Source organism: Amphibalanus amphitrite, unplaced genomic scaffold (genome assembly GCF_019059575.1).
Source record: "Amphibalanus amphitrite isolate SeventyFive unplaced genomic scaffold, NRLGWU_Aamphi_draft 000356F_arrow, whole genome shotgun sequence".
In the NCBI taxonomy this organism is placed as follows: Eukaryota; Metazoa; Arthropoda; class Thecostraca; order Balanomorpha; family Balanidae; genus Amphibalanus; species Amphibalanus amphitrite.
Window position 1 is genome coordinate 329289 of NW_024881850.1, and position 16216 is coordinate 345504.

At 49.6% G+C, this 16216-nt stretch overlaps 1 protein-coding gene across 1 annotated transcript; it reads left to right on the top strand.

Annotated features, from left to right (window-relative positions):
• Positions 1-1802: 1802 nt before the first annotated feature.
• On the top strand, positions 1803-15249 carry LOC122389370 (putative lysozyme-like protein). Its single transcript, XM_043381298.1, has 4 exons — positions 1803-1906; positions 13700-13899; positions 14178-14328; positions 14583-15249. The coding sequence occupies exons 1-4, from the start codon at positions 1861-1863 to the stop codon at positions 14939-14941; spliced, it is 756 nt and encodes a 251-aa protein (XP_043237233.1). The 5' UTR covers positions 1803-1860; the 3' UTR covers positions 14942-15249.
• Positions 15250-16216: the final 967 nt, after the last annotated feature.

Below are 16216 nucleotides of genomic sequence, written 5' to 3' on the forward strand. Positions count from 1 at the left end.
AACATCAAATTGGAAGAAGTCAAATGCAATTTCGTTTTACTCAAGATCAAATTCAAATACACCAAATTCAAATTAGAATAAGGCAACTTCAATTTCGTCTTGTATTAGTAGTGTTTGTTTATTTGTCATCCTTTAGGTATCACTATAAATAAGTTCTTCGTCACCGCATGCATGACATTTTCAGTCACAATGCAAGTAGGTACTTTGATGATGGACGAATGCGTTTGTTTTCTTTTTACGAGCGCGTGAAAAATAAAATGTTGAGAAATATGTACGTATCATACTCATACGGTAAAATAGGTCCAGGCCCCAGGGAAAATGCAAAGCATATGCAGTCTAAAATTAAAAAAAAATAAGCTTTACAATTGGAGCAAAAGTAATTGCACGCATACATAATGACAATTGACTCGAAGCAATGGACGGCTCGGACACCGTCACGGATGTCAGCGATCTTGAGCTGTCAGACAGTTCCGCTACACGTGAACCAGTTGGCCGCTACACGGCTCGCTCTCCCCGCCACTGCCCAGTCTGATATCGCCGCTGGCTGACAGCTTTGTGTAAATATGAGTTCATGATGGCGGGACATTTTTGCATACTATGGGCACAAGTTTTCAAATGGCAGATTTCCGTTTCGTGTCGAGCATAGACCGCGTCACCCTGGCAGAGCTGCGAGCTGCGAACTGAGATATGTAGTTCATGACGCAGTCTTTTATCGAAACGAGTCTGGGCGAGATGGGAGTCGACAGCCAAAGTCGATCGAAGGTAGATGGCGATTAGGATTAGGAAATCATAATAATAATAGCATAATATAATAATGATAATAATAATAATAATAATAATAATAATAATAATAATAATAATAATAATAATAATAATAATAATAATAATAATAATAATAATAATAATAATAATACCTAATAATAATAATAATGATAATGATAACGATAGCGATAATGATAATGATAATGATAATAGCATCATAAGAATTATATTTATTTACGGCAGGTAGCTGCGATGAAATTGAATTTGTCTTATTCTAATTTGAATTTGACGTATTCGAATTTGATCTTGAGTAAGTTGAAATTGCGTTTGACTTCTTCCAATTTGAAGTTGGCATATCTCAATTTGAGCTTGAGGTATTCGATTTTGTATTTGACATCTTCCAATATGAAGTTGACTTATTCGAATTTGAACTTGGCTTATTCGAACTTGAGCCTAAAAAGGTGTAGATCGGTTTGACGGGCCGTCCCCCACCTTCCCCTACTCAGAATCCCGGAGAAAAGGAACTGATTATTTCAAGAAGAGCGTTTCTTTTGGAATGACGAGTCAAAACTGAAGGCGCAGTGTCGGAAGTCGACAAAAGCTTATTTGTCGTTCAGATTTAGTAAATAGTGAGCACGTAGGTACCTATAGTCGTTTTCGCCAGCGATACGACTGTGTCTTAATCTTTTAGAACATTACATAGCTGAGGCCTGAGCTGTCAGACGGCTTTGTACACTGCACAGTGGACTGACAAGCGACGAGTGATCATATTGCCTGGACGGTATCTGCGGTCGGACTGCGGTGAGTTTTCTAATTGCTTTCATATTGTAATTAGCGATATGCACAATCGGGTTTTCGTTATCCATGAATAAGAAAGCAGACTAGTGCTTCCGTAATCCGTAACCTAAAACCTCGGCTCTTCCAAAGCTAGAACTATATACTACCATTTTGTCGCAATCTGGATGCTTCCCCGGTCCACCGTGCGTCGCCGTGACTGGTGGCGGTAGAGCGAAGGGCGCGGGGCAGAGGGGAGGGGGAGACTCGCCAGACTCGCTCGGAACCCGGCTGGTCGGTCCCGTCATTCCAGAACGAGCAACCATGTGGACAGCACAGACAACCGTGGCGCTCCTGGCGGGTCTTACCGGTGAGTTTATAGCACAGGCTTAGAGGTCGGTGGTAAGCTAGAAACAACCATTGTTTTTGTTGATACGCGATTGTGGTTTGTTTGCGGTCTCACGTGATGTTTGTTGTTGTTGTGAAAATGTAGATTCTGTATTCCTCAGCGCGCACCCTCACACCGTCAGTCCATCTCGCTCACTGACTCACCGCCTGCCCGGACACAGCTTGGCCCCGGCGGCAGCGACCTGACACCGCCTGAGCGAAGTCCATCCGACTCGCATCGCGGAAAGCATCACTTAGCATCGAAAAGCATCACTGAAACTACACTCCACCCTTGATCTCGAAGGATCAACCCATCGATTGGAAATACTGGGCCTGTCTACGTTCCCGCTCGCTTCTACGTGGAATCTGTCGCTCCTCCTCACCCACAATCTCAGCTGACTCTCCCTCCACGACTTCCGGCCCACTGTTCCCCTCTGAGCCCGCATCATTCACCACCGGCACGGTAATGACCAGACTCTCACCGTCCCTCTCTCCCTCACTGTCGCCCTCACTAACGGGCCCCTCCTCGACGGCGGCATTCCGTCGGCGTAAATTTCTCACGTGCCACGGCACTCCATCGACTTCTACGACCTGCTCAGAAACGACATCAGACACCGTGCCGGGACGCGACGCATCAACACACCGAGTTCCCCGACGACGTACCCAGACAGGGTCGCCAACACGATACGCGGCTGCCTCACTGTTCACTGGTACGGGGTTGGGCGCCGGCGGTGCAGCAGCGGGCCGCACATTGTCCCTCACATTGTACCGGAACACGACACTCGCGGGTGCAGATCCACCCTCGCGCGGCGTTACATTGTACAGGTGGACTGCCTCGGCCACCGAGCATTGTTTTCGCGCAGCAATGACCTTGATCGTGCGATGGTTCCGCTCAACTATCGAATTGCCAGCCGGCTCATGAACCGCCCTAAATCGAAGACGCACGCCCCACCTCGCTGCAAAAGCCGCAAAACTCCGACTGCGAAAGATGGTGTCATTATCACAAAGCAGCTCCTCAGGTGCCCCGCGCTCGAAGAAGATCTGTTCGAGCTGAGCGATCGTGACATCAGCGTCCGGACGACTCAGGTGTCGCCACAGACAGAACCGCGAGGGTCCACAGTCCACAACCGAGAGAAACGACTGGCCCCGGTAGTGCGTTACATCAATTGCCAGTCGCTTCCATACGTCAGACACTTCCAACGAGCCATGCCTCCACTTCATTGGCGCCGGATCGATTGAGCGGCACGCGTCACACTGGCTCACCACATTTTGCACTTGAGCTCGCGTCACGTCCTTTGAAATGTCACGCCGTGCAAAGTACAGTGTCCGACGAACCCCGGGATGTCCGGCGCGGTCATGCACTCCTGCGATGGCCTCCGCAATATCAGCAGAGCCTCCTGGTGCAAGCTGATCCTCCGTCCGGTCCTCTGCCGCGCCGGCCGAGTCTCCCCGCGGCGTCATCCGATCCACCTCAGCGCTGCTACCACCTGCAGCTGCGACTTGATCGCCTCCTCTCAGTACTGCCGAACCCGATGAATCGTCATCAGAGTTAGGCAATGCCAGCCCATTGGCCGCAGCCTCGCAGCCGGCCATTGTCTCAGTAGCTGCAGGCGATGACTCATCACGCACCCAGTCTTTCGGCACTCGGGTCAGCTCGTCTGCTCGATTCGCTGCGCTCCGCACTAGAGTTACAGACAGCGACAGCTCGAGCTCATCCACCAGCTGTCGAATCATGTCGACCCTGCGTCTGATCAACATCTCTCCGTGTGCCTTGGTGCGCAGCCGAGTGCGGCCGCTCAATGCATCGTTGATCCAACGGTGCACTGTGACCGAGTCCGTGCGCAGATCGATGACACGCATGTCCCAAGCGACGGCCACGTTGATGCCTCTCACGGCCGCATTTAGCTCCGCAACATTTATGTGTGTGGATTCATCCTTCCTCAGCCAGCATCCGTCTTCAATGACGTCGCCGTCAGGTGACTCCACCACCACACCCGCTGCTACGGAGCTCGCATCCACCCAAACCACAGCGCGGTCGCTCCGCACGCTCCACAGACCGTGTGCCGGATCGTGACTGGCTAACCGAGCCGCGACATGACTAATCTGCTTCTGCAGAACTCCGTCGTAGGTGATGTCATCCCATCCTTGTGTGACGTCATTCACGCGTCGTTTCAGCCAGGCCACGGCAGGGCGGAGCCAACCACACACGGGCATGTGAGCGATCAGGCGTCCGCACCACGAGAACACTCCACGGCGCGTGAGCACAGCCGGTGGTGGTCCGACTGGGTTGTCTCTGCTCCACACCAGCCTGCCAAGCTCCCGTGAGACTCGCAGACCGAGCAGACGCGCACCGCCTGCCGCCCGCTCTGGAGGCTTGCACTCGAGACCAAAGTTCGCCAGATGAGCCACCACTCGCTCTGCGCTAACAATGTCCTCGTTCACCAGCAGATCGTCCACGTACGGAAGCACTGCCCGGTTTACGTCCGCGTCACGTTCCAGAACCGTCCGAATCACCGCCTTCATGACGAGCGGAGCCACGCACAATCCATAACCGAGCCGTGTCAAACAATGTCTCTGGTTTTCGATCATCACCGTCTGAAACGGCCACAGCTGGCGGTCAACCTGAATCTGCAAATACGCGTGACGTAGATCTACGACCGCAACGTTTTCGCCATGTCGTCGCCACTTCCTCAGTTGGTCCGCACAGACGTCTGCGTCAGCTGTGTGAGCTGTCAAGTAATTGTTCAGTTCACGATAGTCAAGCACAGGTCTCACTTTCGATTTGTTCTTTTGTTGAACTGCCATTAAAGGCACCAGACCCTTTGGTGGGCCAAGCTCTGACTCGTTGTAGGGAATAAGCCAGCCCTGCTCCACCCAACGTTTGAGTTCATCGTCAAATTCACGGCGAGCGTCACACGGCACCCTGTACTGTGCGACAGTGTTCTGCAAGCACTCCGGCTCTGCTCCGTCAGTCCACTTCCATTTCATTCTCCACGCCTTAGATGTCGGATCAAAGTACACGGCATAATCTGGTGCATCCACAACTGGTGCCCGGTCCGGGTGCAGGTCGGTCGGTGTCGGTTCGGGTTGCGCCGCCGTCTCATTGCAGCCCGGATGCAGCGATGAGGCTGCTCCATCCGAGACGCCACTGGCAGCCGCTGCAACTGGAGCGGCCGGCACAGCTGAGTCCACTCCAAAGTTCACTTCACTGGATGCACTAACGAACACGCCCTGCAGAGCAGTCACACCGTTCATTCCCAGAATGAATGAAAAGTTCAAAGGCTTTCTAGCAGACACCAGCACTTCCAACTCAACTCGAGCACCAAACATGGTCTGCACTGACACGTAACCTCTGCCTTCGCATGCGTATCGTTCTCCACTCAGTGTCACAACGTTGATTCGCTCCGCAGACCAGCGGCGGCAAACGGAGGAGTGCGCGACGCTCACGGTGCATCCGGTATCCACGAGGGCTCGACACATCACTCCGTCCACCGACAGGCGCGTGGTCGGCAGAGCGCCACTCACTGGTGAGCCGGAGAGGAGGCTGGCGCTGAGGCCACCTCTCCGCCGCCGTTTTCCGGGCAGGTAGCTGCCACGTGGCCGGGTCGGCTGCACCGGAAGCAGAGCCTGCTTCCGCCCAAACCACCTCGACGTCCACGGCCACCTCGACCACGAAGACAATCGCGGGCCAAGTGGTTGGGCTGTCCGCACGCATAGCAAACGGTGGCTTCCTGACGGCGCGGACCGCGGTGGTCTGCCGCTGCAGCTACCCCCAGAACGCTATCTCGACAGAGGATAGCACGGGCCCGGTCCACCATCTCCGACAGAGACAGGGACTCCATGCGGGCGCCTGTCTGGAGAGCGTGCCGCACGGACTCGGGCAGTCCTGCCACAAATGCGCAGCTCAATCCCTCTTCGTTAATGCCTCCGAAGATCGACGACAGTCTTTGTAGGTCCGCCAGAAACACATCGACGGACTCGTCGACCCGCAGCTGGCGATCTCGGAACTCTTCGTAGGCTTTAAACTTGTCGACTGCAAACGCACGCTGCAAAGCCGCCTTCACTTTCCCTGCGTCCGCCTTGTCGGCTTCACTCAGTTGGCGATAAACAGCCGAGGCACCCCCTGTCAGTCTCAACGGCACCACCACGGCCAAGTCCACTGCCGGTTTTTGCAGGCCACACACCAGTTCCACCTTCTCATACCAACACGAAAAGTCACTAGTGCCATCATACTCCGGGATAAGTTTCAAGTCGAAGTTCGCCATGATTGCCGAAATAGCTTGTAGATTCTGTATTCCTCAGCGCGCACCCTCACACCGTCAGTCCATCTCGCTCACTGACTCACCGCCTGCCCGGACACAGCTTGGCCCCGGCGGCAGCGACCTGACACCGCCTGAGCGAAGTCCATCCGACTCGCATCGCGGAAAGCATCACTTAGCATCGAAAAGCATCACTGAAACTACAGAAAAGCTGTGCTTTCGAAGGGATGCTGAGGAACAACCGATAGATTGACTGTTTCACAAGTAATTTGTATCAAATCTTAGAAGTTTACAAGAGTTATTATGTGCCAAAGGTTTAACAAAAAATATGTATACATATTTTTTGTTTATTACCTTATATTAATATATATCAATTACCTTATAAGGCAATTACTTCCTATGGATAACAGTTGGCATTTCTCTATGACTCAACAATTCTCGGTGATTTTTTTACATAACAATTTATGTCAACAACTGTCAACTACACTGAGCGAAAATACTTTGTGAATAACTTCAGTGCATCAATCCTGATTATTCGCATTTTTTGACCTTATTCAACAGCAATTGGGCTAATAATTACAGCAGGCCCCTGATATTGAATAAGATAGCTGTCCTCACCTAATTATTTTGATATTTATCACATTTTTCCATGTTTTAGCGCACCAACTGTCGATAGTATTACAGCTGAGACCTTCTGTCGGTATGCACCATTTATTGTACAAATTAAGCGGCGAATTGTCTCTTATATATAGATACATTCGAGTTAATTAGGTAGTTAGGTCTGTACTTTTGTCATATAAAATGGTCCGATCCTGTGAAATATACTTGGGCAGATGAAGCTCGCTGATAGTAGGTATACATGGGTATAAGCTCATTAACATATCTGGATAACGTTGTCTAAAAAATCGTCCGTCATTGAAGAATCAACAAGGAAAATTTCGGCGTAACCCTGCGAAGCTAATATCCAAATGCCTCCCTCATTCCTAAAATGCACTTCAAATGTGGATTAACCACAAATGTCTATACACTATAACTTATAATAAAAATGGCTTTTTAATTGCCCTTATAATATAACCGGTGGAATGGGTCTGTAACAACGGTCTTTAAAAGTTAAATGTGCACGCACAAGATTTCCCCGTGCCAACACAGGTCCTCTACGTTGGGTTGCATTGCATGTCATAAATCGTCACGGTCAGACACTCATTTACAAGAATGTTGAATTCTTCGCGCACACTCATCAAATTCCCTTTACGAACGAGGAAGTTCGTTCTCTGATAAGAGGCACGCATGGCCGTGGCGGCCCTCGCGTGAGCGCCCTTTGAGCCCGCGCGAGGACTCCCCACTCCCCAGCCGTTCGGGGCAGTCCCACGAGACCCGGCAGCGGCCGCCGGACGGCGCGGGGCCCGTGCAGACAAAACTGGTTCGGCAGACTAGCTAATACCGATATGGCTGTATCACCATATATGTCGCACTGCAGCAGGCAGTCGAGTCGCCAGGCTTCAGAATCTCGTTTAGCTGTATCCTTGTATTTAATTTTTATGTTACCGTGCAGTATTTTTGGAATTGAATAAGGAATGTCGCTCTTTTCAATCGATTCGCCATGTCCAATTAAGGCCAAAACGGAACTCCGGCAGCAACAGCACTGCCCACAGCCTCCTATTAATTATTCATGACCGTGTCCGATTCCAAGCGTCCATTTGCACAGTTGGCAAGTCAGCAGTGTTTGTTGCTTCAAAAGCCCCAATCAACAGGCAGGCACCAGACCGTGAGCCTACAGGCTTCATCTCACAGATCCACAGCCCACAGGTCTCAGTCCATCGGCCTTGAGTTCCTCTCGGAAAACAGCACAGAGAGCTAGAGAATCGACCCGCATACGAGCCAGGAATTCCCATGTCGTACATACTGCGCTGTATTGTGTTGCATCACGGTCTCGGAGAAATCGCACACCTGAACTGGTTTAACGACGGTAGTAGCTGGAAGATTAGATGACTGGAGAGTGGAGATGTAAGCCTTCCGCGACCGTGCTGTGGAAAAGATCAGTGACAGTCACTGGAAGCTGCATTGGCTGGAATCTGCACTGACATCACTTGAAGTTTTGGTAACGATAGCTGGACGTTTCAGTGACAACTTGCATGGGTAGCCCAGTATTGAATCCAGCCCCGCTGAAGGCTACTGGAAATGATTTATGCAACAACTAGCTTGAAATTCAAGCATTGACAACTTTTAACTCAGCTACAGAATTCAAAATCCGGAATGGTAACTCACAAGCTGGAAAGTGAAGGCCAAACAGCAGTGCCTCAACCGGCAAGCAACAGTGCCTTTGAGCTGGAAACAACAAACCGTGGCTGGAAAGTGCAGTAGCACCGGCTAAAGCCCTAATGGTGATAAAATGCGACGAAGCTCAAAGCTTTGATGTCGATGGAGCTGACAGATCAACCCACACAATGTGAAAACTGTAGCGATTCTGGCTGGAAACTCCATACTTTGTTTGTGTTCTATTGCCAAAATTCCAATTGTTACTCGACATGTCCATTACATTGTGAACTTTCCAGTCTCAGATTGTTTATTGTAGGAAAAATGGATTATCCTGAGATGTTGATAATTGACATTATTTTCTTCTGCTGAGATTTTTTTGCGGCTTCTGGCGTTGAATGACCTTGCAGTTGCTGTCGAAAACAAGCTTTTGTTCTAGACTTTCTTTTGTGTCATCCGGACCCATGCTATTTCCGGCTTGTTTTGTGACCGAGGGCTTTAAAAAAGCTAGTGGAACTAATTAGGACGTACATGCAACGTATAGATAAATGCTAATTGTGAACATCTATGGATGATCTTCGGGCTAAGCCAACTGCAGAATGTCCGCTTTGATGGTACTTACATCTACAGTCAATGCTCAATGCTCATTGCTCATTCTTACCTGAGTAATTATAACGCCTGAAGTAGACTGTCGAGTGGCGAAATAATTACCTGAAGTCGTCTGTCTCCATGCACAGTGCACACTGCACAGCCGGCATCGTCCCCCCTCCCCCCGCCCTCCCCCGCCCTCCCCCGCCCCCACCATAAGCTGGGGATTTCTGCTACGGCTGGGCACGTGACCGCCGACCTGTTCCGTGAATCAGCCGACTGGCCGGCCGGTCGACCGGCTGGGATTTCCAGCCAGCAGACACCGGTGTAGAATGTAGATGCTAAGTGCGTCGCTGCTCCGCTTCTGCTGATGTCTGGATAAACGTTCTGACCACGGTTCCTTCCTCATTTTCACCGGGTAAAGGCGATTCCGCTCACAGTTATGTCGCTTAGTCGTTTGCTACTGACTTTTGTTATTTATTGTCTATAAATTAGTCAAGGGCCCAAAGGGTAAGACAAAGGCGGGATCAGAGCCTACGAGATAGAAAATGATTATTACAAAAAGCTTGATTGTTTTTTCTTATTATGCTGTCCTGCCATCCAGTGCAAACGATTCAAACTGTCTGATCGGTTTATTTTCTGTACGAAGAAAACATTTTTTCATCATTTTCGGAAGCTGTGAGATGCATAGTGCATACCTATGACCTTTAGGCCCAATACATGTCAGTGTTCCTGCAAGGAGCCACCAGTTATCGCTTGATATACCAAAGTAGTGATGGTCATGGAGTTTTTACTTTAACAGGTTTTAGGGGATTTATTTTATCAACTTTCGGTATAGTCATGAGGCTTCAACCCCTATCTGTGTCACTATAATGTATGTATAACAGTAGCTTGTCGTTTCCTAAAAAGACCGTCATATTTGGAGAGGTTTATACCATTCTACGGGCAATAGCTTTCTTCAGTGGCAAAAGACAAGTTACTTAACACATATCAGTTTCGAACAATGCATGTGAACGTCTCCCTTATTTAGCTTTCTTTCCTTTTGATATAATTTCACACCTTTGTTTTGTGGTGGCTTCATTTACATGTTTTGCTCCATATGATATGACACATGAGTATTTCAATACTCTGAGGTATATTCAACACAACTGCAACGGATCAGCTTATGGCAGGACGGATTTTTCCTGCTCAGACCTTGGCTCAGACCATCTTAAGACCGGTCTAAAAAACTCCAGTTTTGCTCTGTCCTTGGCAAATGCGGCTCAGGAGCTGTGAAGCGTGGTAGATGACCTGCTTTTAACTAGCGCATCGTGATCATAGACTGGTCTCATACGTAACTGACCTTCACGTCTTGAAGTGAAAATAACGGGATTTTATATTAAAGTGAGTATTAGAATAAACAATTATAATACTTTTCATTTTTATTTTCCCACTTTGAGGGTCAGCTTCTGCTTCCGCCTGCAGCTTTCCTGCTGGATTTCAGCTTCAAGGTTAAGCTGTCCTGTTTGACAGCTGTTGGTGTTAAGTGCAATTGCCACGCTTAGTTACTGGTTGATAACCGATGGTGTTTGCGTCAAACCGATCCGTAGACATCAGATTAAAATGTTTACCAGTTCTGGGAAACAGACGATTCGGGAACAGAGGGTTGAAAGGACTGTCGATGTTTTCGTGACATCGGGAAGGATTTACTCATTTTGGTCACTACTCACTAGACATGAACACAAGTTTTTAATTTTTTAAGCACGTAATACTCGAAAAACATGTGCTGCTTGGGGGATGGACAAATTGAGGATGGAATGTGATGTGAGGAAATATGTGGGTATTTGTGGGTACCAGGGCTGCGGAGTCGGAGTCGGAGTCGGAGTCGGAGTTGGAGTCGGTCGGAGTCGACAGTTCTGACCGGAGTCGGAGTTGGAGTCGATTTTGGAAACCGGAGCCGGAGTCGAAGCCGGAGTCACCGAAAAAATCCATCGACTCCACAGACCTGGCAGGGCTGCGGAGTCGGGAGTCGGAATTGGAGTCAGTCAGAGTCGATAGTTCTGCCCAGAGTCGGAGTCGGAGTCGGAGTTGGGTTTTGGAAGCAGAGCAGGGGTCGGAGTCGCAGTCGGAGTCACTGAAAATCCATCGACTCCGCAGCCCTGGTGGATACCGCTGTGAACACGAGCGGAGCGCGGGACTCGCCCATCTTGGCCGTTTTATGGCGTTCTATCCACGGCAGATAAGTATGAATTTTTCACCGAAATACCCTTTTGCACCAGTATTTAGCTTGTATGCAGCAAGGACTTAGCAAGGATTTAACATGAACACCGATGGACGATTTCAGTGTCGCACTCTCAACAAACTTTAAAGTGCTGATTCATAACGTTTACAACGTCATCACAAAACACCACAGTTGCACAGGCAACTAATTACTGTGTTGGGACGGGATTTCCTAATCGAACATTGATATGCTTGCCAGCCGTGAGTGGATAATGAGCTTGGACGACTATCTATCTGCCCAAACAGCCAATTAGTAAATCTCATTAAGCCAATTGTTCCGGGGATAGACTAGAAACTACCGTCTGGATTTGGTATGAGCTACCATGACGAAGCACAAAGTGCGTCAACACACAACGAGGTTGCGCTGACAGTCATTGTCCAGAGTGGGGCGTGATGGGGGGTCACGGTTCTGCGTTCACGAGAGTTCTACGCTTTGGGTGGTCTCTCCCACCAATACCGGAAGCCGAACAATGAGACCGGAAGTGACACGCCAGTCCCGCCTTGCCGTGTTCTGTTTCCAGTTACGTGGAATAGTGTCCGATTCTCGCAGTCTGCATAGATGTCGTCAGTTTCAGCATGTTATCCATTTAGTTTTTTTTTGTGAAGCATGCGTCAACTTCCTCTCCTTTGCACGTATTGCTAGCATTGTTCAACGTTGAACAATGAACAGCCAATTTGACTCGCAGTCAGGCGTGTCCTGGAGCCCAACCGAACCCTATTCAATCACGATCGGTTCCGAATGTCTCCATTGTTGTATATCTCATAACGCGATTGCAGTGAACAGTCCTTCATGCACATTGCACATCTGCACTCAGCTGTACCAAAATGACGTTTTGCACTCACATCGACGTTCAGGCGTGTTGAAGGCCTGCTGGCTTCGTCTGCGTGTTTTGGTAGGCATTTGTGTGCTTGCTGCTTACTTTCGAGTTTTGTAGGCAGCATCAGAAGTACCTCACATGTAATCGTTCCGTAATAACGTTGACCTAAACAGACGGCGGACTTTCCAATGACTTTCCAATGAATCTAATGAGCACCCCGAGTTCCTCACCCGGTGAACGACCCTGCTCATTTGGTGAGAGCGCCGGAGTGGCTGATGAGTAGGGGAGAGTGGGGTAAGATGCCCAGGGTGGGAAAGACGCCCCACCCCCTCTAGCGGGGAAACAAAGAATCGAACCTGGAAATTAATGTTCTTAGCGTAAAGCGGAAGCCTGCCTTGTTAACTGCACAAAAATTTGCGAAGCTCAGTTGGGCAACGGCTGGCTGGTGATTGCATGTTTTTTATTTGCTGCTTTCAAAAAATATTTTGGCGTCAAAACATTGTAAATATCAAAGAAGGTAGATAATTTTTGCGTCCCTTGCTATAGTCGTGATACATTAACATGCGTGTACTGTGTCCCAAACAGTTTGTTTCAGGGTGTAGTTTTATGGCTAACAAATTGTGCTGATTTAATGTTACTTCGGTACCTTGGGGTAAGATGCCCCCTGTCCTGATGGGGAAAGACACCCCCCTAAATCCGTAGGCTGTCCTTCAAGCAGCCCGTCAAATCATTTATTACATACTTGTGATGAGAGACAAAAGCCGATCTGGGACTATTGAGAGTCCGGTACGGTCGAGTACTCCCCATGCCGGTCTCTCGGCCCACACAGCGACTTTTTGGGCGGCATCTGACTCTGAGAGCCCTCACGACGGCCTCTGTGGGCCCCATTATTGGTTCCAGGGCCCCTCACGACATCCTTTGAGGGCTCCCACGTTGGCTCCACGGGCCGCGCTGGCATCTGAGGTCCCCACGATGGACTTGAGGGCCCTCAAGCATCATGAAGGGCCCCACAGTGGTCTCCGAACGCCACCACGGAGGCTTGTTTGGCCACGCTGGACTATGATGGCCCTAACGATGACCTCTGAAGCCCCTTACGATTACTTTTGAGGGCCCTTACGATGACGTTTGGTGTCTACTGCAGGCTCGAAGGGACTACTGATTCCTTCAGACGATTCACGTGCCTATTTATGTCACTTATAGTGCAGGGGGGCATCTTACCCAACGCCAGGGGGCGTCTTTTCCACCCTGTGGGGTAAGATGCCCCCTTTCACTTCTTCAGGAAAATGCTTAATAGCAAAAAAAGTTTTCATATTTCATGCACGAAAGTGTGATATTTTTGGAGAAAAATGATGTCGGCTTCCGTTGAAACTCCAAGTTTTGGCTTTCCGATCGTCATTTTCGAATAATATATGTCATAGTCAAACCCTGGGCATCTTTCCCCACTCTCCCCTACTGTGTGTCACGAACGTTATTAGGCCGGTCAATCTCACAACGGCGGTTTAAATTCCCGATTATGCGGTATCGCTAATAACAACCTCATTACCGCAGGGTCGTCGTCGACCGTACATCGTTCTGACATTGTCCCTGTGTTTGTTTCAGTCGTCTCCGGATACACGGTGGATGTCGTGGTACCGGAGGCCCCCGAATTCGGCTCCCGAGTAGTGCTGGAATGCAACTACCGTCTGGACAGGGGCGAGAGGATCCAGGAGCTGACCTGGGTCAAGGACAACCAGGTGTTTGTCACCTACCGTGACGGACAGCAGGCCACGTTCACGAACATTCCCGGACTCAATATCGATGTGAGTTGGACTGACAGATTGGGAGTGCACACGTATGCAATGTCAATTTTCGTTCTGTAATGAAGACTTCTTAAACAATCAAACAATTCGTCAATCATTTTTAGTCCTTGGTTACATACTGTTTTCAAACGTGACTCTTTGTTATGTTTTTTTTTTCTATAGCTTAACAAGGAGGTTGAAAATCTGCACAGCAAATTCTTTAAATTTCGACTGAAAATAAAAAATGACTTGTCCAGGGATCCGCCCCATCTCACCGGAGCATGTTCCTTCTCTTGCAGGAGGTGAACTCTTCCCAGCGTCGCGTCATCCTGACTGACGTCCAGGACTCGGCCTCTGGCGTGTACGGCGTGCGCATGTCGATCGCGGTCGACAGCGCCGGCAGCACCAACGTCAACACGTTCGTCCACAACCAGGACATGACCGTGGGAGGTGAGTCGGACACGTTGACGGCCATGTCAGTGACATGACGGCTGTGTAATTTGGTAGCAAAGGCGATTTTTTTTTTCTAACAGAAAAGCCGCTCTTTTCCGATATTACCGTGATGTTTGAAGATGTCGCCTCAGTTATCTTCATTACATTTTTTAATGAAGTGATAATTTTACCATTAATTTTGATAACCATGTCTTCAGCCGTGCCAACCATACAAACAATCATAAGTAACCCACTGCCTTGTCTCTCCTCAGGCGCGGCCGCCGACACGCTCGGTAACCGTTTCGGCGGCGGCTCGCAGCGTCGTCCCGTCTCCAGCGGCTCCACCGTCATCACCAGCTCGTCCAGCAGCTCGTCCGGCAGCTCGGGCCCCGTCGGCGGCGGCCTTGGCAACCGCTTCGGGGGCAACCGCCCGGACCCCGCCGGCAGCGGTGCCGCCGGAGCCACGTCCTTCGCGGCCGAGGCGCCCGTCGGAGCCGCTCAGCCCGTGCCGCCGCCCGGCCAGTCGTTTGCCGAGAGCGCTGCTGCCAGCGGCCTGGCCGCTGCTCAGGCTAACCTGCAGAACGCTGTGAACCAGCTGCAGAATGCGCTGAACGCTGCCCTCGCCGGCTGAGAAGTGATTGAGATTCTGTCGACGCGAGGGGACGCGAGGCAAACCCCCTCGCGAGTCGACGCGAGGGGATGGGGATTTTTTTTAGGCCGTGGAAGACATGAGCAGCGGGACACGAGCTATACTGATTAGGGTTATCATTCTTAGATGCTTGTCTTTATGTTAAATGTTAAGGGCATACGTGAGGTGACGTTATTGTGAGAAGGAACACTTACTGTACACATTCCAGCCCTGGACAATCGGTGCAGCTTCATTGTTATCCGCATAGACACTACAGTTTTAAATGTGAAAATAAATGACATAAATGAAAAGTGTGCTTGTTTTGCAACCATATTCCTATGGGGTTTGAATTTGAGACCTTCACCTGATCCGTCGAACATGCAATGAAAATTTAACATACACAACCGTGTTTTTTTTTAATACGAGTCAAACAACGTGGAAAACAATCTTGTTGCCATAATACACCGCAGGATCGTTGCAGTTGACCAGGCGTCATAGTAAATGCAGGCCCTAATGCCTATATAAAGGCTCAGTCTCGGCTAGATTTGTAACAATGCGCTAATCTCTTTTCCCTGAGGACCAAGTAAGGGCAGCTGTCCTACGCACGTACCTTACATACATTGTGCGTCTAATTTATGATTTATCATGCACTGGTGAGCCTTCTGGAACCGCACAGTTGTGTCTTGCACGCACTTGAACGCACGAATATTATAACGCTAACGTTAAAACCTGTATATGGCCAACCAGTGTCCACAATGAATTACCTTTAGGGAGGGGGGGGGGGACGGAGGGCTCTTCCAGGTTGATAGTAGGTTGCAGGGCGATTTGATGAGAGGATTGGAGGAGAGACTACTTCTACCACCGGATGGTGTTCGCAGTGGCTTAGCACATAACGATGGGACTGGACTGGAGTGTTTCGATGAGACAATCCACACGACCCATCCAGTTTTTCAAACCGGTTACTTCGAAGGGGATGCTCATTGTGCATTCTTTGCTTATTCTTTGATTCGTTAACGAAGCATCAGTCAGGTTTGACAGGGTCCGCTTGTCTGGCCCGACTTGCTGTTCTTCGGAGCTGAAACTGGCATGCTAAATCCAGTAGGTATGTGACGGTCGCACTCGGGTAGTGACTAAGGAGACGTTGGAGGCTGGTATAAAGGGATGTAGAGGCCAGGAGGGAGGCTATTTTTTGTAGAACTGCCCTTCACCGGATGTGGGTGACTGTCGGCCCGAACAGGGCTAGTTTGATTAGGGAAACGGTGAACTGTCTTTGTTTTG